Source organism: Lissotriton helveticus, chromosome 3_2 (genome assembly GCF_964261635.1).
Source record: "Lissotriton helveticus chromosome 3_2, aLisHel1.1, whole genome shotgun sequence".
NCBI classification, from domain to species: domain Eukaryota; kingdom Metazoa; phylum Chordata; class Amphibia; order Caudata; family Salamandridae; genus Lissotriton; species Lissotriton helveticus.
In genome coordinates this window covers 391,049,646-391,071,645 of record NC_136062.1, presented here as the reverse complement: position 1 = coordinate 391,071,645, position 22,000 = coordinate 391,049,646, and the positions used below count along the sequence as shown (strand labels likewise).

Genomic DNA, 22,000 nt, shown 5'->3' with positions numbered 1-22,000 from the left:
TCATATTAAACTCTGAAAAGGCTCGGTTTAGGGTGTTCTGCTGCGTGTCCTGTGTCTCTATGCGAGTGCAGAGGGCAACCGGTGCAACGCAGACTAAAAGGCATTAAGGTAGCTGCTCGGATTAAGTCTATACAATTTGGACTAGCACAGCACACTCACCTCTGCTTGCACCGACAAACACTTCAGAAAGAAGCAGGCACGAAAGAGATTAGAAAACCTTGAAACTAGCAGGCTTGATGGGGATTAGACAGCAGGGGGGACATTGGAAAATTGAAGTGGATAAGTGGATGTGATGGAGATTTAACTGCCTCGGACCAGCACCTCCCTGCAGTGCATGAAAGACTACCATGAGGTTAACGTTTTTTACGGTTTTGTACACACTTTTAAAAAAAGGAAGCCAACTGTTTACCTGGATGCACGGTTGGTTTGGGATTAAAAATCAACCCTGGAACGCTAAAAAAAGAAGTGGCCCACATTTGAATATTGCCTATCCGCAAAACACTGCTTCGGCGAAATTTTATAATAAAAAAAAAGGTTAAGAAAAATGCACGATTAGTTCACACTGTTTGAAACACACCTTAAAACAAGTAAGGCCCCTTTTGCTCAGGTCCCCGCTCAGTATACATATATTAATGGACCGGCAGGGCAAGAGAAAGGGAAAGGGAGTGACACCACTGCCCCTTGATAACAGGGAGGTAATTCACGCCGACCTGCCTCCAGAAAAGCCACTCAGGCACCCACTGGGCGGCTGGCGGCATCTAAACAACACAGAAACCGCCCAACTCGGCGCCCAGGCTGCCCAAAAAGGCAGCCCACAGCTGGAATGCGGGTACCGGCCCCTCGGTCATTGCCCAAGTGCCCCACGTTACCAAGCCGACCCTCCCTTGATGCATGTTTTCTTTAGTGGAGAAAAACTCGGCACGGGAACCTATCAAAAAGGCCAGTTTACTTATGTCTCACCACCTTCCATGCAGCAGCTAAGCAAAGTGACAGCTCTGAATGTTAAAAATAAACCAGATGATGATGCCTGTAATAGTGTGGGGCCCTAGGCCCACATGGTGTAAGAACTGCGACACACACACCAGAGGTATCGTGGGTTAGTGAGCCTCGAGCACGTGCGCTCGGCTCCTTTTATTAACTGTGTCACGTGATGTCGTGACATCAGTGGTGGGTGGGTGTTCAGTGTAGGCATACATGGTTAACCCTTAACAGTGTCAGCTAGGACACTACATTCCTCCCAAACTTTAATAAAAATTAAGGAAAGGCAAAAAGTCCGAGCCTGTGGGAGGAAGTACATAAATATACAGTAATTACAAATTTACAGTGAGTCTCTTCAGCTGCTTGCTTGATGACGGTGATGGAATTTGCTGCTGAGACTTTATTTCTTCTTGTCTCGACGTCCTGGTTCTCGGTGGGCGTGTTCTTCTTTGCTTGCGCCGTGGACGTGTGGTGGTCAGTCCACGGAGATCTTACTTTTGAGGATGACGTCAAACAAGATGACCAGAAGTTAGACTTGGATGGGGTTGTCTTCAGCTGGTCCGTCGGTTTCTTCACTGTAGGCAGCTTGGCTTCTCTTTTCAAAGGGTGGAGTGTTCGAAGGACATTCTTCTCACTAGGACGCCCCTCTCGCGGGTGTTCTCCTGCCACGAGATATCACCGGAGGCCCTTTTACCAGGTTTCCACTGGGCCGGGTATTATTCCACAGCGTTGCTCCAACTCCACAGTCTGCGTGTGAATGGAGGAGTCGATGGGGTACTACCTCGCAAAGTCCGTAGCTCCACCTGAAGGGTAGTTGCTGACTCTTGCCTTTGCGCACAAGTTCCTCATCTTCCTGGGACGTGCAGGTTAGACGGCGATGGACTCATCTCTCGTGTTGGGACCCTCTGCCACCGATGTCCCTGAGGCCTTTGCCCCTTGGATCTCCACGGGCTGGTGTGGATTGGTCAGTTCTCCTTGTTCAGGACATCTGAGCTCCCTCAGCTTCCAGACTTCCGCTCAATCCCAAAGGTGGGTGTTGCCAATGGTCCGGCCTGTGCTCTCTTACCGTCCACGGGTCATCGGGGTCTTGTGAATAGGTGCCTGTTCTGTTATTGGTGCTATCAGTGTTCTCCAGGACGTCCGGGTCACTGTACACGATGTTGTAGTGTGTCACCTCTTCTTCTTGTAGGTGTGTGGACTTGTTACACCTCTCCTCACCTTTTCCAGAAGTTGTTGATGATGGCGTCGTGCCACATGACTTCTTACTTCAGTTCTCTTCTTCATGGCATCGTGCCACTCTTCTCCTTTTCATGACACAGTGCGGTCACCTTTCTTCCTTCGTCTTGCTGACCAGGCTTCTTCAAGCAGCGTGCACTCCGCCTGTTTCCTTCTGGTCTTGTCCTGTCTTTAGGACACTGTCTTCTCTCCACTCTTTGGTGACTGGACCGGTCATTACGATCTTCTCTCTGATTACTTCTAGTTACTCTTGGTGTTGCGTCCGTCTCTCCGGGTCTTCTGATCTCTCGGTACACGGACGTCTTCTGGCAGGACATATTCATCCTGACTTGGCAGAATTTCTTCTTTCATTTCTGGCGATCATTTTGGGTGATCGGCTTTTGTTTGGGCGCCCCTCTGGCTTGTCGGATCATCCTTTTTCCTGGGCGATCTTCTTTGCTACCAGATGGGGTGGACAGCTTGCTCTTCGTGAGTCTTCTTGCTATCCGCAACCGTTGGGATCGCTATTGGTTCTGCTGCAGTACTTTTGCGTCGGCGCAGTTTCTCCTGCGCTCTTCGTGTGCTCTGCTTTTCCGGAGGGTTGGCTTCACCTCTCCTTGGACCTTCTCCGGTGGATGCACTTCTCGTGCTCGCTTCCGGTGAGGCTCTTTAGCTTCTTGGGGCGTTCACCTTGCTTGGTTGTTTCGCCTCCTTCTGGCTGCGGGGTAACTTTGCGTTACTCTTCCGGTGCACGTCAGTGTGCAGTGTAGTGGTAAGTTCTTGCTTCACTTGGTACCGTCGTGATACATCTTCAGTGTAGCTTTGTTCCTTGCGGTTCATTTGATTCTTTGGCGTTGTCGCTCTTCCACTTGCGTGTCGCACTTTTCTTCTTCACACTTGGGTACTTGCCTCGCACGTCTTCTGGTGCTTTGGGTGTGGCTTCCTTACTTTCAGGCGCTGTCTTGTACTGTCCGCGTCCGGGGTACACTTGCGCTCTTCCATCGGTTGCCTGTGAAACCTGCTGCTTGCGGTAGACGTCTTGACTCTCCCTCTTCGTCCAGCGTGAGGTTGTCTTCTTCTGCGATTTCGGTGAGCACCTGTTGCCACAGGTGTCACTTCTGCAGTGATGATGGGTCTCCGTCTTCGGCCGCGTCGCTGCAGGCTTGCTTTACCTCTGTCGGCTCTCCCTTGTTGTGTCTTGTGCTTGTTGGCTTCTTTGTGCTTCTTCTGACGCAATGTCACCTAGTGACCACTAGATGGCAGTGTGGGCTGGATTCCCTTCAGCAGGAGCTCGCCTCCTCTTGGTGATTTTTCCTTCCCATGTTGTTTGAGCTTGGAGTCCTGAGCTTGCTTGCAGGACCTGTTGATGCCAGGAGTGTGCAGGAGGGGGCTGGAGTCACTGCAGGTAAGTCCTTTCTTTTCTTTTTTGTAACTTGGGGCTGTATGCAGCTTTGGTGTGTGCTCCCACTCTGCTGCAGGATGCCCTCTCTCTTGCAGGTTTATTTCTTCTGCGAGTTGCTCAGGAGGTGGGGGCATACTTCTTTGTGCTACTATTGTACTGTGCACCTTCTTTTGCCCTCCCGGCCTGCCTCACACAGTCCTCGGGCCGGGGGGGGGGGGGGCTGTGGCTATCATCTGTCATGCGGGGTGAGCCCCGCTGGTTCATTAGTTGTTGCACGCCTCACTGCGCGGTCCGGGGTAGGGAGAAGTTGCCTCCTGATAGGTGCGCACCCGGCAGCGCTTCGCTGGCTCTGTTCACTCCCGCCGCCACTCTCCACATACCGGGCGCGGCGGGGAACTCTGGAGACGGGCCGCGGGTGGGCTCCGCTGGACTCGCTCACTTGTGGGCAGCTTTTCTTTGATAGCGGGTGGGCTCCGCTTGACTTTCAGGGACCGGCAGCTCTCCCGTGCAATGTCTTCACCCCGCCGCCGCACTTCACTCACTCACTCTGCGCGGCGGGGGACGCTGAAAGCAGGCCGCGGGTGGGCTCCGCGAGTCGTGCTTTGTGTAATATTCGTTGGGGGCACACTTACGCCCGGCGAGGCGCGCTGGTGATGCGGGTGGGCTCCGCTGTGGTTCGCGGCGGGCAGAGTGTCTCACTATAGCGGGTGGGCTCCGCTCAGCTTCTCTTTGGCATCATTCACCCTCGCCGCGGCGCTTCTTATCGCACATGCGGCGCGGCGGGGGACGGCCGACGCTGCTGGCAGGCCGCGGGTGGGCTCCGTTGGCGCTGCTGTATTTAAAGTTTGTTGTCGGCCGTCTCGTGCTCTGGCCATGCGGGTGAGCTCCGCTTATTGTATTTACATACGGGGGGATCGCTCCTGGCATTTGCGACCCCCCAGGGCCATTCTCAGATCCTTGGCTCACCTCCGGCCTACGGGCCTTGTAGTTGGGCTTCGGCCGCGGCGGGTGGGCTCTGTCCGGTCTCTCCTCACCGGGGCAGTCGCGGCTGATGCGGGTGGGCACCGCACGGTCCGCTTGGCGCAGGAACGCCTCCCTCAGCACAGCAGCAGTCGGCGGGGCCGGAGAGGTGCGGGGTCAGCTCCCGATCACCTCCTTATCACAGGCTAGGCACGGTGCACGCCCCGTGGGCACTCGGCGGCCGGCGCTGCTTCCTCTGGGGGTGCCCTTCGCTCGGGCAGGATTCTCTCCCCCTTTTTAGCAGTGGCTGCATCGCGTGGAGGTCGAAACACTCCCTCGTCGCCATTGTAATAGTGTGGGGCGCTAGGCCCACATGGTGTAAGAACTGCGACACACACACCAGAGGTATCGTGGGTTAGTGAGCCTCGAGCACGTGCGCTCGGCTCCTTTTATTAACTGTGTCACGTGATGTCGTGACATCAGTGGTGGGTGGGTGTTCAGTGTAGGCATACATGGTTAACCCTTAACAGTGTCAGCTAGGACACTACAATGCCCTCGCATGAAGCTTGGCGCTGCAGTCATTCCAAGCACGTCACGCTCAATCTTTACCCTTCCGTCCAATTACTCCCTCACCCCGCCACCGTCTGTTTTCGTGCATGAAATGGAAACATATAAGTTAAAGTATTCACTATACCCGAGTAATGAGAAGTGCTGGTAGTTTCCCATTCGAAGTATAGAGCCTACTACTGAGACGTGCAGGAATTCTCACAGTTAAAATAAAGGTGTGCAGGTACTTAGTACTCGTTAGTACCTGCCCACCCAAAGCCCTTTACGTGTGTAAATGAAGGTGGATTGTAAGAGATTTTGTTCAACAAAAAACAGGGACTCTTGATTTTAGCTGCTTGTTCTTCCGTCAGGGACTGGGTGGATCAGTGGTTTATAAGATCACGATCACTAAACTAATGACCTCTTTAACCCCATGAGCAAGTTCTCTCTGTTTTTGTGGCTTAATGACGACCAGGGCCAGTCTACAGACGCCTGCATTGTTGCGAAGAGCTTCGCTTCCAGTGTTGTCAATACAGCTACTTTCGCACGACCACCAACATTTGCAGAGCTTGGAGACATTCGGGTTGAAGTGCAAAAGAAGCACAAGAAACAGTCCCGGCTTCGATGTCCAGTGGTGGGGGGCTGAAAAGAGGAGTAGGCTGGGAGAGGCGATGTCAGCAGCCTCTGGGTGTGCGCAGCCTGTCTTTTCCAGCGGTGGGGGCTCTGCGGGTGAAGATAGGGGCCCAGCGTACTGCGGGGGCGTTCTAGGCAGCTGGGCGACGTCAGCAGCCTCTGGGGCTCGAGAAGCCGCACTAACGCACGGCCATTTTGGAGCCTGGCAAGATACAGCTACAGCGGCCAACAAGAACGCGCCGACCCCAGGACAACAAAACAGCATCCGGGCCTGCCCCGAAGACAACAACAACAAAAACAAGAAATGTCAGTCAGTCAGTCAAAATTAACTTTATTTGGTTTGTCACAACCATAAAGTGTACATATACAAATTACAATTAGTAAAAAAGATAAAATTCATTTTCTTAAAATATATTTCTATTTTTTCTGTTCTTAAAAAGTAAAACTTTATTTTACAGTCCCCACTCTTAAGTTAATTCGGCCTTTGAAAGCAAAGTCTCTACTTTCTTCATAAATTTTACCCCGCGGCATATTAAAATGTTCGAACCCGCACCCATCCAGCTGGTGACAGCCTGCCTGCAGGTGCGGATCTGGAGGGCGTTTAGAACTGGTTTCAGCAAAGTTCTTCTCTCATCTTTTATTGACTCGCACGTACACAATAGATGGCATAAGGTTTGCGTGTGGTACCCGCATAGTCTACATCTTGTTTTTTGTTGTGTGTTTTCCAAGATGTAATCAAATCTTTAGAAGAATGGTCGCCCAGTCTAAAAGCCATGAATTTCATTTTTAAAGATAGTCGGAAATGTGCCACGAGGTAAGGTTGCGGTTTTAAACGTTCATATAAATTTAATACAGTCCATGCGTGTCGACATTTTGCCAAGGTCTTTTTGTCTTCTACCAGAGATAGAGCTTTTGCGTTTAATTTGCAAATCTTTTTAAAGGACGCTTCTTCCAGTTGGCTGTTCCAGATTTCCTCTATTTTAAGGGTTTCTAAGGTTGTACGCAAATCATCACCCCAAGAGTTTGATTCGTGTTGATCATATTGTTTCTTGATTTCTAGCCAACATAGATTATTTAGTGATCCTGGTTCTGCTGATCTAAGCTTCCAGCACCATTTCGCTAAGACTGCTTTCCTTTGGTATATTTGATTTTGCAGGCCAAATTCCAATCTTATTTGAGCTGGAGCTGATCCTTTATAAAGATTAAACACTGATTTATATATTTTTGTCTGGAGTGTGTTTAAAATATCGATTTCTTTCCCGTGCCATATTTCTAGCCCATAGGACAAAGACGGTAATACTTGGGCTGCCATTACTTTTAGAAGATGGTCGTATGACGGGCATTAAAGTTTCTTTTGGAGTGTTCTGTAGGCGAAACTCAGTGACTGGACTTTAGCAATGATGTTTCTTTTTTGATGTAATTTGGACATGTTTTTGCTTAGTGTGACCCCTAAGTATTTATATGATGTTGTTTCCTCAATATGTTTGTCCTTTGTATACCATTTAAAAGATCATCTACTTGAGCCCGCCAATCTCACCACTTTTGTTTTTTTGATGTTTAATTCCAGACCTTTGAAGTCAAAGTACTCCGTTAATTTAGTTATTACTCTTTGGAGGCCTATCGGTGTTTGACTTAAAACCACAATGTCGTCTGCATATTGTAAGAACTGGATGCATTCGTTGGCCAATTTTCGTGGGTGTCCGTTCACGTTCTACAGATGGCTTTCTAAATCTGCAAAGTATATATTGAAAAGGCTTGGAGAGAGCACACAGCCCTGTTTGAGGCCATTTCTTATTTTTAATTCTGCGGATATTCGTCTCCCATCACCAAGCTTTACTTTTGCCCACGTTCCGCTATATAAAGCTATTATAATGTCAATTAATTTCTGAGGGAGGCGGTCTCTTGGAACTCGGTCGAAAGCGGATTTCAAATCTATATAACACGCTAGTAGTCCGGTCTTCTTTTTTTCTGCTCCTTCGATTAGCAGCGCCAGTGCTGAGAGATTAGTTGTACAACCCGTGCCTTCCATAAAACCCGTTTGGAATTTTGGTATTATTTTGTTTTTATTTATCCATTGTCGAAGGTGAATCAATATAGAAGATGCGAAAAGCTTTGCCTCAACATCAATTAGGGCTATCAATCTGTAATTCCCGGGTACCATTCTACACCCATTTTTGTACATTGGGTGGAAAATGTTGCCCTGCCAGGACTGCGGTATCTTATTTTCCATGTATAGTTGGTTGAATAGTGGTGTAAGGTATTTTGCCCAAAAATCGGGATCGTATTTGAATAGGGCATTTGGAAGGCCATTGGGGCCTGCTGCTCCTTCCGCTTTCAGTTTTTTTATCATGGTGGTTGTTTGTTTTACCGTTGTCAGCAAAGTTAGATCTTCTAGGTCACCATTGAAAAAAATTTTATACTGATCATCTTTTCCATGTCCGGTTGCTGCTTCTCTCTGTACCATTCCTTTTGTAGAATCTTTATTTATTTCTTTGTGGGGTTGATGCCTGTGTGTGTTATACAGGTTTTCAATGTAGTGTAGCCATGTAGTTTCACTAATTCCGATGTTGTGCTGTCCGCCCGTTCCTTTTGATAATTTATTTATTATGCTCCAGAATTCACTACTATTAGGTAGTTTGCTCGTCCGTAGCAGATCTTCCCAAATTTTCTCCGTGTGCGATCTTTTCGCTTTTCTGCATTCCTCTTTGTATTCTTTTCTCATTTTCAGTATTTCGTTATTATCTACCTCTTTTCCCATCCTCTTGTCTACAGCTCTTATTCTTAGTTTTTTCGCGATTTCCCTTTTTTTATCTCTTAATTTAGCAGTGTACCATGGATCTTTGTTTGAATCTTGTCCATATTTTACTAGTGTTTTCACCGGAAATTTTCCTAGCACAAGCTTGTGTAAGTTCTCCCATTTTCTTTCGAGCGATTGGTTTCCAAAGGCCTCCATGGTTTTTACTTCTTCGAACACCATTTCCATTATCTCGTTTTTTATGGGACCCCTCCATTGGAGTTTCTTCAGGTTGTATATTTCCGGAATAAAAGCTAATGATGCTATCTTCGTTTTTTCTTCGGTGTTTATGCTCAATATGGGCTCTTGTGGGAAGTGATCACTTTCCGGTCGCGTTATTATTTCAAAATGATCGACCATCTTTATTAGATCTTTACTGATTAGTGTGAAGTCTAGTATGGAATTTTTCTTTCTGCTCGAGAAGGTGATTCTTGCAGGTTGATCTCCTTTCATATTTCCATTTAAGATCGTTAATCCTAGTGATTCCAACTCGTTCCATATTTTTTGGATATTGTTTTTGTCATGCATGGCTCTTGTTAGATTACTATTAAAGTCGCCTGAGATAAGCATCCCATGGAATTGGTGAGTTTTTTGTAAAGTTTTAATCAAATTTAATAGCGTTAATAGTTTTTTAGCTTTTGTAGCCTTATCTGGATGGATGTATATATTTATGATCAGTAACTTCCATCCTAATCTGTCTTTACATGCTTTATTTTCTAATTTGATGACTTGTATCCAATTCACCCCTGAAACGAGTAGTTCTGTTTTCCAGGTTAGGTCATTTGTGATGAAAGTAGATAATCCTCCCCTTGGGTGTCCGTACTTTGCAATTTTCTCCGCCATTACGTGATGTTCCTCATATCCCATGATTTGACTCGGGATTTCGTTCCATGTTTCCTGGAGAAGTATTATTTCGAATTTGCTCAGAAAGGCTATTGTCTCTTGATCTTGAATCATTTCTTTAAAACCATGAACATTCCACGAGCAAATTTTTATTGTCCTCTCTGGTTTCTGGCCTACCTTGATATTTTGCTTGTTTCGGACAAAGTTACTTCCATCAGGATCGATGCGAGTTTAGGGCTGGTACTATCCAAGACCAATCTTCGTCTTCTTTCGACCCATGTTCACTTGTTTTATTTTTGTGCTGTTCGACTGTTGTTGCGTGATTGTTTTGTTTCTCGCCCCCATTAAGATTGAGTGCGTATTTTCGGTTGTTTTCTTAGATTGGGAAACGGTATTGTTTAGTAAAGGGAATGGATACTTTGTTGGCGTTGGGAGCTCTAAAGTTATTCCCCATTCTGCAAAGTATGTTCTTGTCGAGAAAATGAGCTCTGCTATATCTTTTGATGCCCACGTAGTGCTGCTTATTTCCTCCTCTTTCTCTTTATGTATTTGGACGAATTCTACTGATATAAGATCACTTGTTGTTATTCCCCTTAATTTTGGTATCTCTCCAAACAATCTCAATATATTCCCCCGATTCAGCGTGTCCAGTTTTCCTCTTGTTTGGAATTCCGGCCTAAATAGTAGTTTACAGCCTGTTTCTGTGGATGCCGTTTGGAAATTCTGTTTTTGGTGGACTTCTCTTTTTCCATCTGTTTGATCCAGTCGGATATATGGTATTTGTCGGTATTGTCGTTCCGTTGTTGTTGTTTCTAGTTGACTGGGCCCTAGTGAAGTCACCACTTTATGGAGTTCCATTAATTCTCGCTCTGCTGGTGCATTGCTTGTGTTTTGCCCCACCTTATCATTCGATAAAATTCCATGTGAAGCATTGCATATTCTTCCTTCTTTTCCTACCATTATGGTTAGGCGTGTGTTTGTTTCCCTGACTTGATCTACTTGTATTTTTTGGCTCTGTTCTTTTTCCATTATGTTCAGACTGTGTGGCTCATTGCCTCCTATTGGCCATTGTGAACAATTTTGTGCCGATAGTTCATGCTCGGGCTTTTGTATTGATGCGTTTACCTGTGCTTTTTGTTGTTCTATGGCCTGACCGTGATCTATTTTTGCTATCTTGTCTACTTTATTTGTTTTTTTATTCAGTGTGATGATATCAGCTTTTTCTTCGTCCTTTGGTTTTCCTTGTGAAATTAATGTTATTCCATTCTGCCTTAAACATTTTGAATGCTCTTCAGCTTCTTCTATATTTGTCTCTTTGTTACTGACTTCTTTAACAACCTTTTCTTTAACCAGATCATATGGGGTCTCTTTCTTTTTTCGTTCGAAAATGGCAAAGAATTGTTTTTCTTGCTTGATTTTAATGGCATTTTTCCTTGCCTTCCTTGCCTGTTTACTCTGTCTTTTAGTTAGGGGTTCTATTATGCCCGATGACCCCAATGCTTTATTTTCGTCTTGTCTTCTCTAGGTTGCTTCATTTTCTTCTAATCCATTTAGAAATGCTGAAACAACACCAAAAGCGAAAGAACGTAAAGAACAAGCACAATGAAAGCGGGGGGAGGGGGAGCGGGGGGGCGGGCGGGCAGCACAACCTTCTTCCAGCGGCGGTCGGGGGAAATGACAAAACAAAAGCGCCAGCAAAAAAAAAAAGTAAACGCCACCTCCGAATGACGATGAAAAAGGGGCGGGACTTAAAAAAAGAGACAGAAACGCCCACGAATCGCATCAAGGCGGGGAAAATAGTAATTGACACACATCTCTTCCAATGGCTAGCCTCCATTTACGAAGCTAGCCAATGGAAGAGAGAGGTGGGATAAAGCCCCACACTGTTGAAGTCATGAAATCTCGGCTCCGCCCCCCCACTGCTTCGCAGTGAGACGGTAGCCTCGACCTAAAAAGAGTTTGCCCTAATATTTGTTGAGATAGCATTCAAGATCATGGGAACACTGATTGAAAAGAACTGCAATAGTGCTATTGTGAAATGTGGCATTTTTAGAAACTGGCTGTCTGTGACTAATTCGTAGATGGCACCATGAAACTGCTAGTTTCTAGGTCAGACAGTTATGTTACCAGAGTAGAGTGCCTTATATATAATCCAAGGGAATTGACCAATACTGCCAGAATTACCATTGCAGCGTTAATACGATAAAACTTTAATGGCGTGAGATGACAGGCATTGCAGGAAGTTCAGATATTTTTGTTATAATTCCCATTGGAAGTCTCAATAATGTTCGCTGGCTTTGCTAGGCACTGAATAATTGCACATTAAGTTTTAAAGGCAACAATTATCGAAATCAAATAGCAGTATGATATTTCATGTTACAACTGTGATGCAGGACGTATAAAAAATAAGTTTTACTTTAAAAAGGTGGTGCAACGCTTTCTTATTGCTGCCTTTACAATTAACACACCTTTTTCGGATCAGTTTTCTTCTGTTGGAGGGAGGAGGCTGGTATTTGCTTTTTCAGTTCTTCTAGCTGGGAGGACAGCGATGCAACCTTAGCTTTATTTTGTAGCTTGGCTTTGGAGAGCTTTGCATCAGATGCTTCTTTCTCTTCCTGTAACAATTTAAATGGGGCAAATCGAGAAGGAACATGTTAACATTGTAAAAAGTATTTTGTAGATGCAGATATTGAGAGAACAGTGGTAAATGCATTGAAACTACCTCGCCTGATGGTTCTTTATAATCCGGCTTGCGTGTCTTATTTAGTGTGATCATATTTGATATAGCATTACCGTGCACACGAGTAGTATTGCCACATTATATCCTAGTCCTCATTACTGCTTTCAGCCACAATACTTTCAGGCTCATACAAGAAGAAAATATATTTTATGAACTCCTATACATTTTTTTATGTGGTGACATATGCAATGTAAAAACAAACACATTAGGTCAAGAGACACTATGGCAAGCACATTAGAAATATTTGTAGTGAGATATATATATATATATACTGAAATTTGGAAAGAAAAACTTTCTGGATAACCACCATTATTGTAAGCGAACACCTGTGAAGTCTTGCATACTTACACAGGGAATTTCTATTCTCAAACAACGTATATGTCTGTCAGTTTTAGATTTATATCTGCAATGTTAGTGAGTTACTTTCAACGAATAAGTGCTCACTAATGTAAAAAAAATATATATAGATTTTCCACACTACTTGCAAAGAAGGGAGTTTGATACATTTTCTATTCGAATATTAACACCTACTCCAAAGTGCTTTTGCAGTACATTCGATTAGACATGTTGAATAATAAAAAGTTACAAACTGCAGATTATCTGGCATTCCCAATAGTTAGACTGGTATCCCCTTTCTGTGGAACACCAATTTACCCTGCAAATTTCCCAAGATCACAGCTGGTGAACTCAGCCAAAGAAAGAGATTTTTAACAATTGTAATTTTCCACAACTCCAAATGCTATGAATCTTGATCTGTGATTTGAGATTCAATGTGATGCTTTAAGTACATTTAAGTGAACGATAGATGCACAAAAGGTTATATATATCACAGTACTAATCAGGACAAGAGAAAGCGGTCACTTTTTTCAGCGATAAAAGGCGCAGCTCCGCCTTCTGGGGGTTTATTCTATTTAGCACCACAATGTGGAAAAGTTATTTCCTGTTCTCAGTTGCACAGAAAGTGCGTATCGTTAACAAGCATTTGCAATGCAATAGGTCTCGCAGTTACGAGAGTTTATGCTAATGACATTGCAAATAACAATGCCTTTTCTTATTTTTTTCTTTTTAAAAACCTAAATAAAAGGCATTGTTCTTTACAATGCCAATAGCTTAAACTCACTTAACTGCGAGACCTATTGCATTGCAAATGTTTGCTCTATTAAGGCCTTTGGTCTGATACTGATCCGGCAACTGTAACAGTTTATCCAGTTTTCCCACTGTTCGTACACTCAAACGTTCAAAAGGGCTCTGGAATTGGCTATAGCTACAGCTCTCTTCAATTTCAGGCCTACCTCTTACAGACACTTTCTTGCAGTAGTGACTGTAAGGGAGTCTGGTTCCACAGAAGCATAGCTGTATTGTGGGTTGTGTAGAAACGACTTAAATACTTTCTAAATTCTAGTACGACTGCTCTATAAAGTTGCTGATTTTGCTTCCCTACTTTGTAGTAAAAACCTGTGGTAAAACCTGTGGTAACATAGGTATTAGTTTCTCCAAGACATAAGACTTTACGTTTCTAACAGGTAACAAACCTTTCTGTTCTACGAATTTTGTAGAATATAATTCTGTATCATTCAGTGGGAAATGTACTTATTTCTATGTGTTGTCAAATCTACGCTTCCTCATCTCTTACTGGTCATTTTCATTCTCACCCCCTAGTGAACGTGGTGGATGATTTTCACGGTCTTAAATATGTCAATCTTTCTGCGCCTTATAATCTAGAAGTAGTTGCTTTACTTTTTCCTTATGCTTTAATATTTCAATAACCACCACCCTTGGTCTTTATGTCTAATGGTTTCAGTGACATGTGATAGCCCAAGGTTTTCTTAAACAGGTTCTCCCCTCACGAGAATTTGAGAAATAAGGGGGTGTAAAAGAAGTATTTTCAGTATATCTTTCAATAAAGCGTATGACCATTTTTTTTAAAGAAGCACATAGACTCAGTTTTGCCGTTCTACCAGCTCTCAGACAGACATTACTCACCCTACACTCAGACAAGTCACCCCTCACTTTAGTTACAGACGCATATTGTTTTGCTCACACACACTCACACGCATACTGCTCACCCAGCACTCACACATGCAAACCCTTCATCCTGTACTCATACAGTGTACACACACACCCACTGGACTCTCATTGCTCACTCAGCAGTCATACAGGCACACCGCTTACCCTGCACTCACACAGGCACAACGCACACCCTGCACTCACACAGCGTCCTCACTCACTCTGCACTCTTGAAAGCACATTACTCAACCTGCACTCACACAGTATCCCTACTCACACTGCACTCAAACTCGTGCAAGCTTCTCATTCAATGTCTTGGCATAGGTGCAGGGAGACCAGGACAGTTACTCACTTCAGACGGTAGGAGAGAACGACGAGAGTCTGTCCCTAACCAGCACTTATGCTTTCATTTTGTTTCAGTTCAAGAGGGAAGTGTGCCACTGGGCATCAGCATGGTCTATTTATCTTTCAAACTAATCAATGTATATTAATGGAATGGAATTTAATTTACTCTGCTTATGTCCGTGAAAAGGGCATAGGCTAGTGTAATTGCTGCCTGATGTTTACTTCTCTCTGAAAGTCAATAACATTTTAACTGCTAGCCGGTGTTTTGTCGTCTGTTTAAAGAGCCTGCAATGGCACCAATCCAACAGATGTCCCTTGTGAAAGTTGCAAAGGAAACCTGTGCCGCTAGCTGTCCTTTCTTGATGAAGTAAAGCGCTCCAAAACCAATTCACAAAAGAACTGAAAACAAAAAAACAAAATACTCTATGAAATGACATGCAAGCAAAAGGAGTGCGGCGGCAAACAGGCGTGTGTATTTTAATGTGAAGGTGGTGACACCCGGTTATGGGTCACTGCCACTTAAGCTCTTATGTACCTGAGTGCTTTTGACATGCTAGTGTCACCTTAACCAAGAGCCAATCTAGGGTATACAAAACATACCAAAGTGGGTACATTCTTTACCCAGACAGCGACGTACCTCAGGACTGCTGATTTTTTGAAGGCAAACACATGAACTCTGACCTGCAACCCGTACAGCCCGGTTAGTGCTTTGACTGCAGTGCTATTCTTTATTTTCAGAGGTGTGAGGGCTTAAGAGGGGGATTCTATCGATCTTCCACAAAGTTCCCGTTTGTGTGTCAAGCAAGACACCCATGTTGGAAGTGCAGCACTTGCGCGTCAGCGGGCGCGAGTTGCAAGAGGTCAGTGGAGCCTGACGCCAGCACTGCACAGTGTCAGCATGTCCCAGCATCCGTCTGCATGCTTGCCTCTATGCTCGAGCAATGTATCCAAGTGTCAAATTGCAGTCAAAAGCTCCGAAAATAACAAACCGCACAAAAAGAAATTGAGGGAACTTGGAAATTCATCACGGTTATAAAAGTTATGTAATTTACCGGGGTTACGTCAATGCGCTGCGAGTGAAGATTAAAGGTTATTAAATAGCGCCTTCCACCTTTCAGAACACCTGACAGCACAGAACACATGCGGACAACACCCAAATATAGAGCGCACACCCAGGGGCTATAAACAAAACTAGTAATATACTTAAAGTTAATTTACCTGGGCTGTACAGAAGAGGGCCGGGACACTCACTGCCTTATTGATTACTCCGTGGTTCCTGTTAGGCGGGAGTCGGAACTGGGGCACAACACTGCGTGGCGTGCACAATCCCGGGCAGAAGTCAGGCAGGCCGGGGGCGGGACATCAAGACACACCGGAAGCCCAGGCAGGAGCCTACCCAGCACTGGGACGTGTGGGCAGGAGGAGAAGGGCGGCTGGCGCTAGCGGGGCTCCCGTGAGGTGAGAGAGCCCCGCACCGAAGGAAGAGACCGCCGCCGCCTGCAACGAGCCCTCGCCTGGAGAGGAACCGGTGAGTAGGGGCCTTTCCTGAGCTGCGGGGGTGTGTGTGCGCGTGCGGCGGGGGAGAGGGGGCTCTGTATGTGTGTGAGCGTGCGTGTGTGTATGTGTCTTGGAGTCTGTGTGTATGCATGTGTGTGTATGCGTGTGTGTGTTTAAAAGAGACCGATGACTGTGGGAGGGGGAGGGGGTGTGTGTGAGCGAGCGAGTATCTGTCTGTCTGTGTGTGTAGATGCACGCGCATGTATGCCAACTTCAAGAAATCGGAGCCGGGGATGTGCACGGCGCGGGGCTGGACGTGCGCGTTCGCGCACCCAAATCCAAAAGGAAAAGCTCGTAACACCCTCTTGTCCCTAATTCCCCCGAGACGGCTGACTAAAGTTGTCAAACTGGAGCATCATATCGGATGCACTCCAGCTCGACCTAAAAAATGACATACTGTTTAATTGTACTTACTCAACAGATATTTTCTCATCTGGAAGTCGTCATTCTTGTCATTTTGCCCTCTCCAACCCTAGTTGTCTTAGCCTGGCTTTCAAGGAGAGCATGCAAGTTTGGTGCATGTGTGTTGCAGTAAAGCGGGGCCTATTGCCGCCTAGCAGTTTGATGAAGTTATGCATAAACAATGAATTCTTATTCACTATATCCTGCTACCTAGTGTGCAGAGATCTTTTTCTGGCAGCAACAGAAAGCAAATTTCATCGTGTCTATTCCAAAAGCCGGCCAAAGTTAGCAATCTGTAATTTAGAGATCATGTTTGAAATATTAATGGGGGCATGGACATAAACATCACCAAAAGCTTAGACAACCACAGTTTGAATGCATGGACTGTCACACGTGAGGAAAAGTAGGGGCCAGGACAGTTTAAATCCTGAAGTCAAGCAAAAATCCAGCTGCAATTTGAAATCGCTGCACGAAGACAGCAAATTAACCATAACTGATTAGTTCAAGAAGTTCATTTCAATTATTTGGTGTTGATTAGGGAATGAGTACACCCCTCCACCTGCCACCACCAGTTCAAACCTAAGATTAATGTAAACATCTTTAAGGAAAAGCACACAAGTCTCAACACAACAAGGTCACCAGTAGACAGTTTTTAGGTATGAATAAGCCTTAACTTGTTCTAACAGTGTCGCTTTTAGTCTCCACACGAGATTAGATTTGTGGTCAAATACTTACATTTCAATATTAACCTACGGTCATTACATTGAAATATATAGACTCTAAATCAACCAAAAGGATCCAGGATACACTAAGTACACCCTGGCAACAGCAGCTAAAAAATGAACTCATTCTTATTTCTCCCTCCACCAATGAGATCCATTTGCTTTAGCAAGACTGCTGTAGTATAACTGTCCGCTCAAAATTCGGTGAATCAAAGAGGCTTTTCACTGTAGCACTTAATACTCATCAAGACCTCTGACCTCCAGGTCAGGGACCTGCTCTCTCTCCCCCAGCAGCTGCGCTGTTGCGCTGCCTGTCGTTTACCCAGATCTCGCCTTGGCTGGTAGGAATTCGAGGCCCCCTCCATTAACTGTACCCTTGCCTGTCTGTGTCACTATTTTTTCATCAATTGCATCCCTGTTCAGTCTCGCTCATCTTCGCTTTTCATATCGTTGTGCCCTGTCTTGTGCCAATTTTCTTCTTTATTTTCTCAAATTGTATCCTTGCCCATATTCGCTGTTTTCATTTCCCTATTGTTGTACCCTGAGTGTGCCCGTGTTCTTAATTCTTTATGCTGGTTATCTTTATTGATTGTTGTGCCCTTTTTTTTTAGTTCCCTAACTACACCCTTGTTCATCTGCGCTTGTTTTTCGTTTCCTGTTGTTGCCCGTTTCGCTCCCTTCTTCCCTCCCTCTGCTGCTGCCCCTGCGGCCCCTTCCGGTTCATGCTCCTGCCCCCTTCCCTATTTAATGGCAGCCGCGTGCCACAAGTGCGCTACAGGCAAGCCTGTCATCACCCATCCGCGAGCTGACCACGACCAGTGCTAGGAACCCAGAATCTCCGACCTTCCACTGCTACGACTCAGTTGTCCTCCTCGCACTCAACCCCGGAAGTAGCAACAACTGCTAGCTGTCCACGCCGACCACCACCCACGGACAGTTCTCCTGCCATCACTGCCGCCAGACGTTCACCACCGCCCGCACCCCAACGGCCACCGTGCCGAACGCCAACACCTCTAAATCCCTGAGGTGCATCCTCCTCAACGTGAGCTCCCTGCATAGACACGCCGTAGAACTCTGGGTCCTCCTCGACACCCTTTCATCTGATGTCGCCTTCCTTAGAGAAACCTGGACCTGTGGAAAAGTAAATTTTGCCATGTTCTGTGTCCCTACGTGTCATCCATCATATGTTATGTGTGCATGACCAATATGCATATGTTATTCCCCATGTCCGATTAATGACGCAATTATAGTTGTGTCCTCCTCTAGTATGCCAGTTTCCAGTCCTCGTGAATACTACGAATATCTGGCCTATGTAAAGCTATGTTGCCACGTTTCTCAGTGTGCACGTTATTTCATTATAAAGTCCCCGTTTCCAGGCCTCAACAGGGCCCGGACATCAGATTCAGCTCCTGTCTCCTGAAGCCTCGCTGAGGAGCGATCCAGCCCCCACCTGTATCCTCGACCTTTCACTTACTTCCTGCCTCGCAGTGCCCGGTGCAGCTTGGCTCTGCCTCTGAGTCTGCCAAAAGTATGTTATGATTCCAGCTATCAGTTTAGTCCTCCTTCTCTGCATTCCTAAGCTACTGAACTGCATCAATAGTTTCCGTCATTGTCTAGCCTTCTCGTCTCCACTTTAGAGAAATACTGTATTTAATGGTCATTTAATATTCTTCATCACGCACTACATGTAGAATAATGCATGGTCCAGTCTTAGAATCAAGTTAGCCTTTCCCCTCCTGACTTCTAGTTTATATCAACATGTTCCCTAAACATCAGATACTAGATAGGGTTTAGGTACATGTCGCTCCGACCCTCCAGACCTTAGTCTCTGCTCCTAGCACAGAGTTCGTAGCCCCCAGCTTCTCCTCGTAACACGTCATTGCCAGTTTGCGCGCACCAGTAGGTTAGAGGTCCCGGCTCCTTAGGTAGCCCCCTCCAATGTTTCCGCCCCATTCATGACATATTCTGTTACGTCTGCACCACATGTCTATGTATACGCCCAGTTACACCTACTTTTACTCTTATCTTTCGCGACTGCTACGCGTCACGCCTTCTGCTCCACCCACTGCTACGCCTACTGCAATGTAATGCTATGTGTTTGCGTTTTGTATATAAGCTCATGTATTGTTATTAAAAGTTAGCGCGCTCATCCCAGACCCAGCCCCAGCAGCTGCTGGGCCCCTGTCGTCCTGCTGGGCCCCTGTCGTCCTGCTGGGCCCCTGTTCCTATGCAGGTTGTCCTGTTCTTGTCCTTATGCTGTATTAAACCTGCAAAACTCCTACTACCTCGAATCTTGACTCTTATTTATTGAGCTATCTGTTATGATATATGTCTAGTCAAAAATAGGGTATTATTTATTTATTTACCACATAATGGCGCCCGAACAGGGACTTGCCCTTTCCCCACGCGTCGGTGAAGCCACGCCGACCCCCTGACCCTCTGCAGTCGTGACGGAACTCTTCTGCGCAGTGGCAGATATTTCTGCTCAAGTATCCCTCAGGCCCACGGAGGAGACGGAGGAGGCGGTCCAGCATCCAAACGAGACGATGGAGGAACGCGGCGAGTCCCGACCAGAGCCCAAGCCAAGAGTCCAAGGTCCGAGGTATGCGGAGGCCCACCCGTAACTGAAGTCCGAAGTTCGTCGTCCGTCGTCGTAGCAGTCCAGTCCAGTCCAAGGCCTTTCCGTTCTTGCTGCCCGGTGAGTACCATTGCTGGGGTAGTATCTAGACAGGGTCAATCTAAATTGACTCTGGTCCGTGGGTTGGTGGTACCCAGGCCCACTAACGAAGTGTTCACCTAGGTGGATACGGGTCTTGATGCGTCCCTTTATGGGACCGGTATGTTCCGTACTGTTTCAGCAGTGCATCCAGTAACTCTAGTCTGTTCCGTTCTCGAGAAATTCTTGTGTTTCTGTTCTCAGTATTCCAGGTAATATTTCTGTCCGAACTGTAATGTTATGATGTTGTTCAATGTATTTCCAATGTCGTGGTATGCCTGAATTGTTTTCCCAATTGTTATTGTTCCTCGTCTATTGTATTGTGTTCCGATTCAAGTTTACAATGTCTCTCTTTTCGAGACTACGTCAGTTAAAAACTAGAAAGGGTTTGTTAGAAGAAGCAGTTCCTGTCCCGCCCAGGGACAGTCCAGGTCATTTTATGTATCAGAAACATGGCATAAGCGCCATATTGTATCTAGATTTATGGGTAGATTATACCAAACAGTTAGAAGAAAAGTATAGATGGCCCGTATCGGGTACATGGGATGCCGAATGCATCATGCGAGTAGAAGAAGCATTATGGAAAAAGAAAGCCAGACAGTCACAGAAAGATGCCATCGAGTTATGGCGCAAAGAAGCTCATAAGAGAACCGAAAAAGAAATCAGAAAGACAGAACTAAGTAGAGAATCCCAAGAACGAGCCCAAGAAAGAGAATTAATCGAGATAGGTGAACGAGTCAAAGCCGAACAGTCAGACAGACAGAGGCATGCCCTCATTAAGGGTATGTATCCTCTTCTTGCTGAGGGCTTGCCAAAAGCGACCCCAGAGGCATCCAGAAATTTTCCGCCACCATTAGTTCCGACCAAGCTACGTCACAAACCGACCGCAGCTGATATTTTCATCTCGTCCTATTTGGACGACACAGTCCCCGAATATGCAAATCCTGCTCCGCCAGTCCCTGTAAATCAGGTAATTCCTGCTCCTCCAGACACCGGGGTGCCCTTAACAGCCCCCCCGGGTCAGCCCGCCATACAAGTCCAGCCCACGTTACAATTACCGACCCTGCCAGGACGAAAAGCATCAGTTGATGATTCTAGTTTAGGGGCCGCAGGGGGAGGTCTTCCTCAAACCCCGCCGCCATACAAGCGTTTATCAGCACTCGAATTACATGCTCAAGCATCACAGCGTACTCCTAAGAGTAATAAGTCTGTTGCAGAAATCAGGCAAACCCTTGGCGAATGTGTCTATGACCCAGTTCCAGGCGAATTTAATATGGTTTTATATTCCGTACGCATAAGGAGGGTGACCGAGTATCTAGTCACCTTGCCGAATATGAAAGAAGATCTAGACAGAATATATCGTTTCATCCGTACAGGGGATGATCCAGAAAGTATTAGTGATGCCATGTCTCAAAGGAAAGCCGAGATTCAGCGCATGATATTAAAGTTCTTAATTAATTGTCTAATAAGAGAACAAGATTACCCGTCTAAAGATCCAGCCGAAATGAAAACTCTAACAAAGTGGAGTGATAATATAGCCGAAGGAAAGCACAATACCATTAGTGCCATGGAAAGTATGTACAAGAAAATTCGTAGAGAAATAATAAAGATACACGAACAGCGTAAAGCAGCACAAGTAAGCGAGAAAGAAAGTACCTCTGATCCTGAAGAGGAAGACGACGAGAATACCGCCAGAATAGCGTATGTAGGAAAACCTAGAATTCCAGATCGCCATTTACGTCTAGAACACAAGCCAACTTTCCATCATTCAGCACCAGAACAAGGTTCCCTAGAACAAGTATTTCAAGCTACCGATCACATTCTGAAATCACGAATCGGTTATAGTGAGTTAAGTACTATGCATGAACAAGAACTAGCCCGATCAGCAGTCCGATGGATTACTGATTCTACCACTTTTCCAGACGAAATAGTGGCACAAATGTTTCTGAAAATGCCCCCAGCCGAGCAGCGACTGGTGGGTATGTATATGATTCAGCACCTCATTACTTTGTATGAGGGTCAGCACTCTGATCCAGGTCCGTTACATGATATCCTGAACGAGTTACTCCAGTACAGATGGAGAGGTCTAGGTACCGATTTAATTAGTGTCATTCTAGAACAGCGTCACAAATATAGAACA

General features: G+C 45.8%; 1 protein-coding gene across 1 annotated transcript in view; it reads right to left on the bottom strand.

Moving 5' to 3' along the window:
- LOC144826026 (uncharacterized) overlaps positions 1 to 22,000 on the bottom strand; it is a 658,919-nt gene that overhangs the window by 581,340 nt on the left and 55,579 nt on the right. Inside the window, exon 4 of the mRNA XM_078684302.1 lies at positions 11,840 to 11,986. Within this exon, the coding sequence (XP_078540428.1) occupies positions 11,840 to 11,986 (147 nt within the window). The remainder of the gene's footprint in view (positions 1 to 11,839; positions 11,987 to 22,000) is intronic.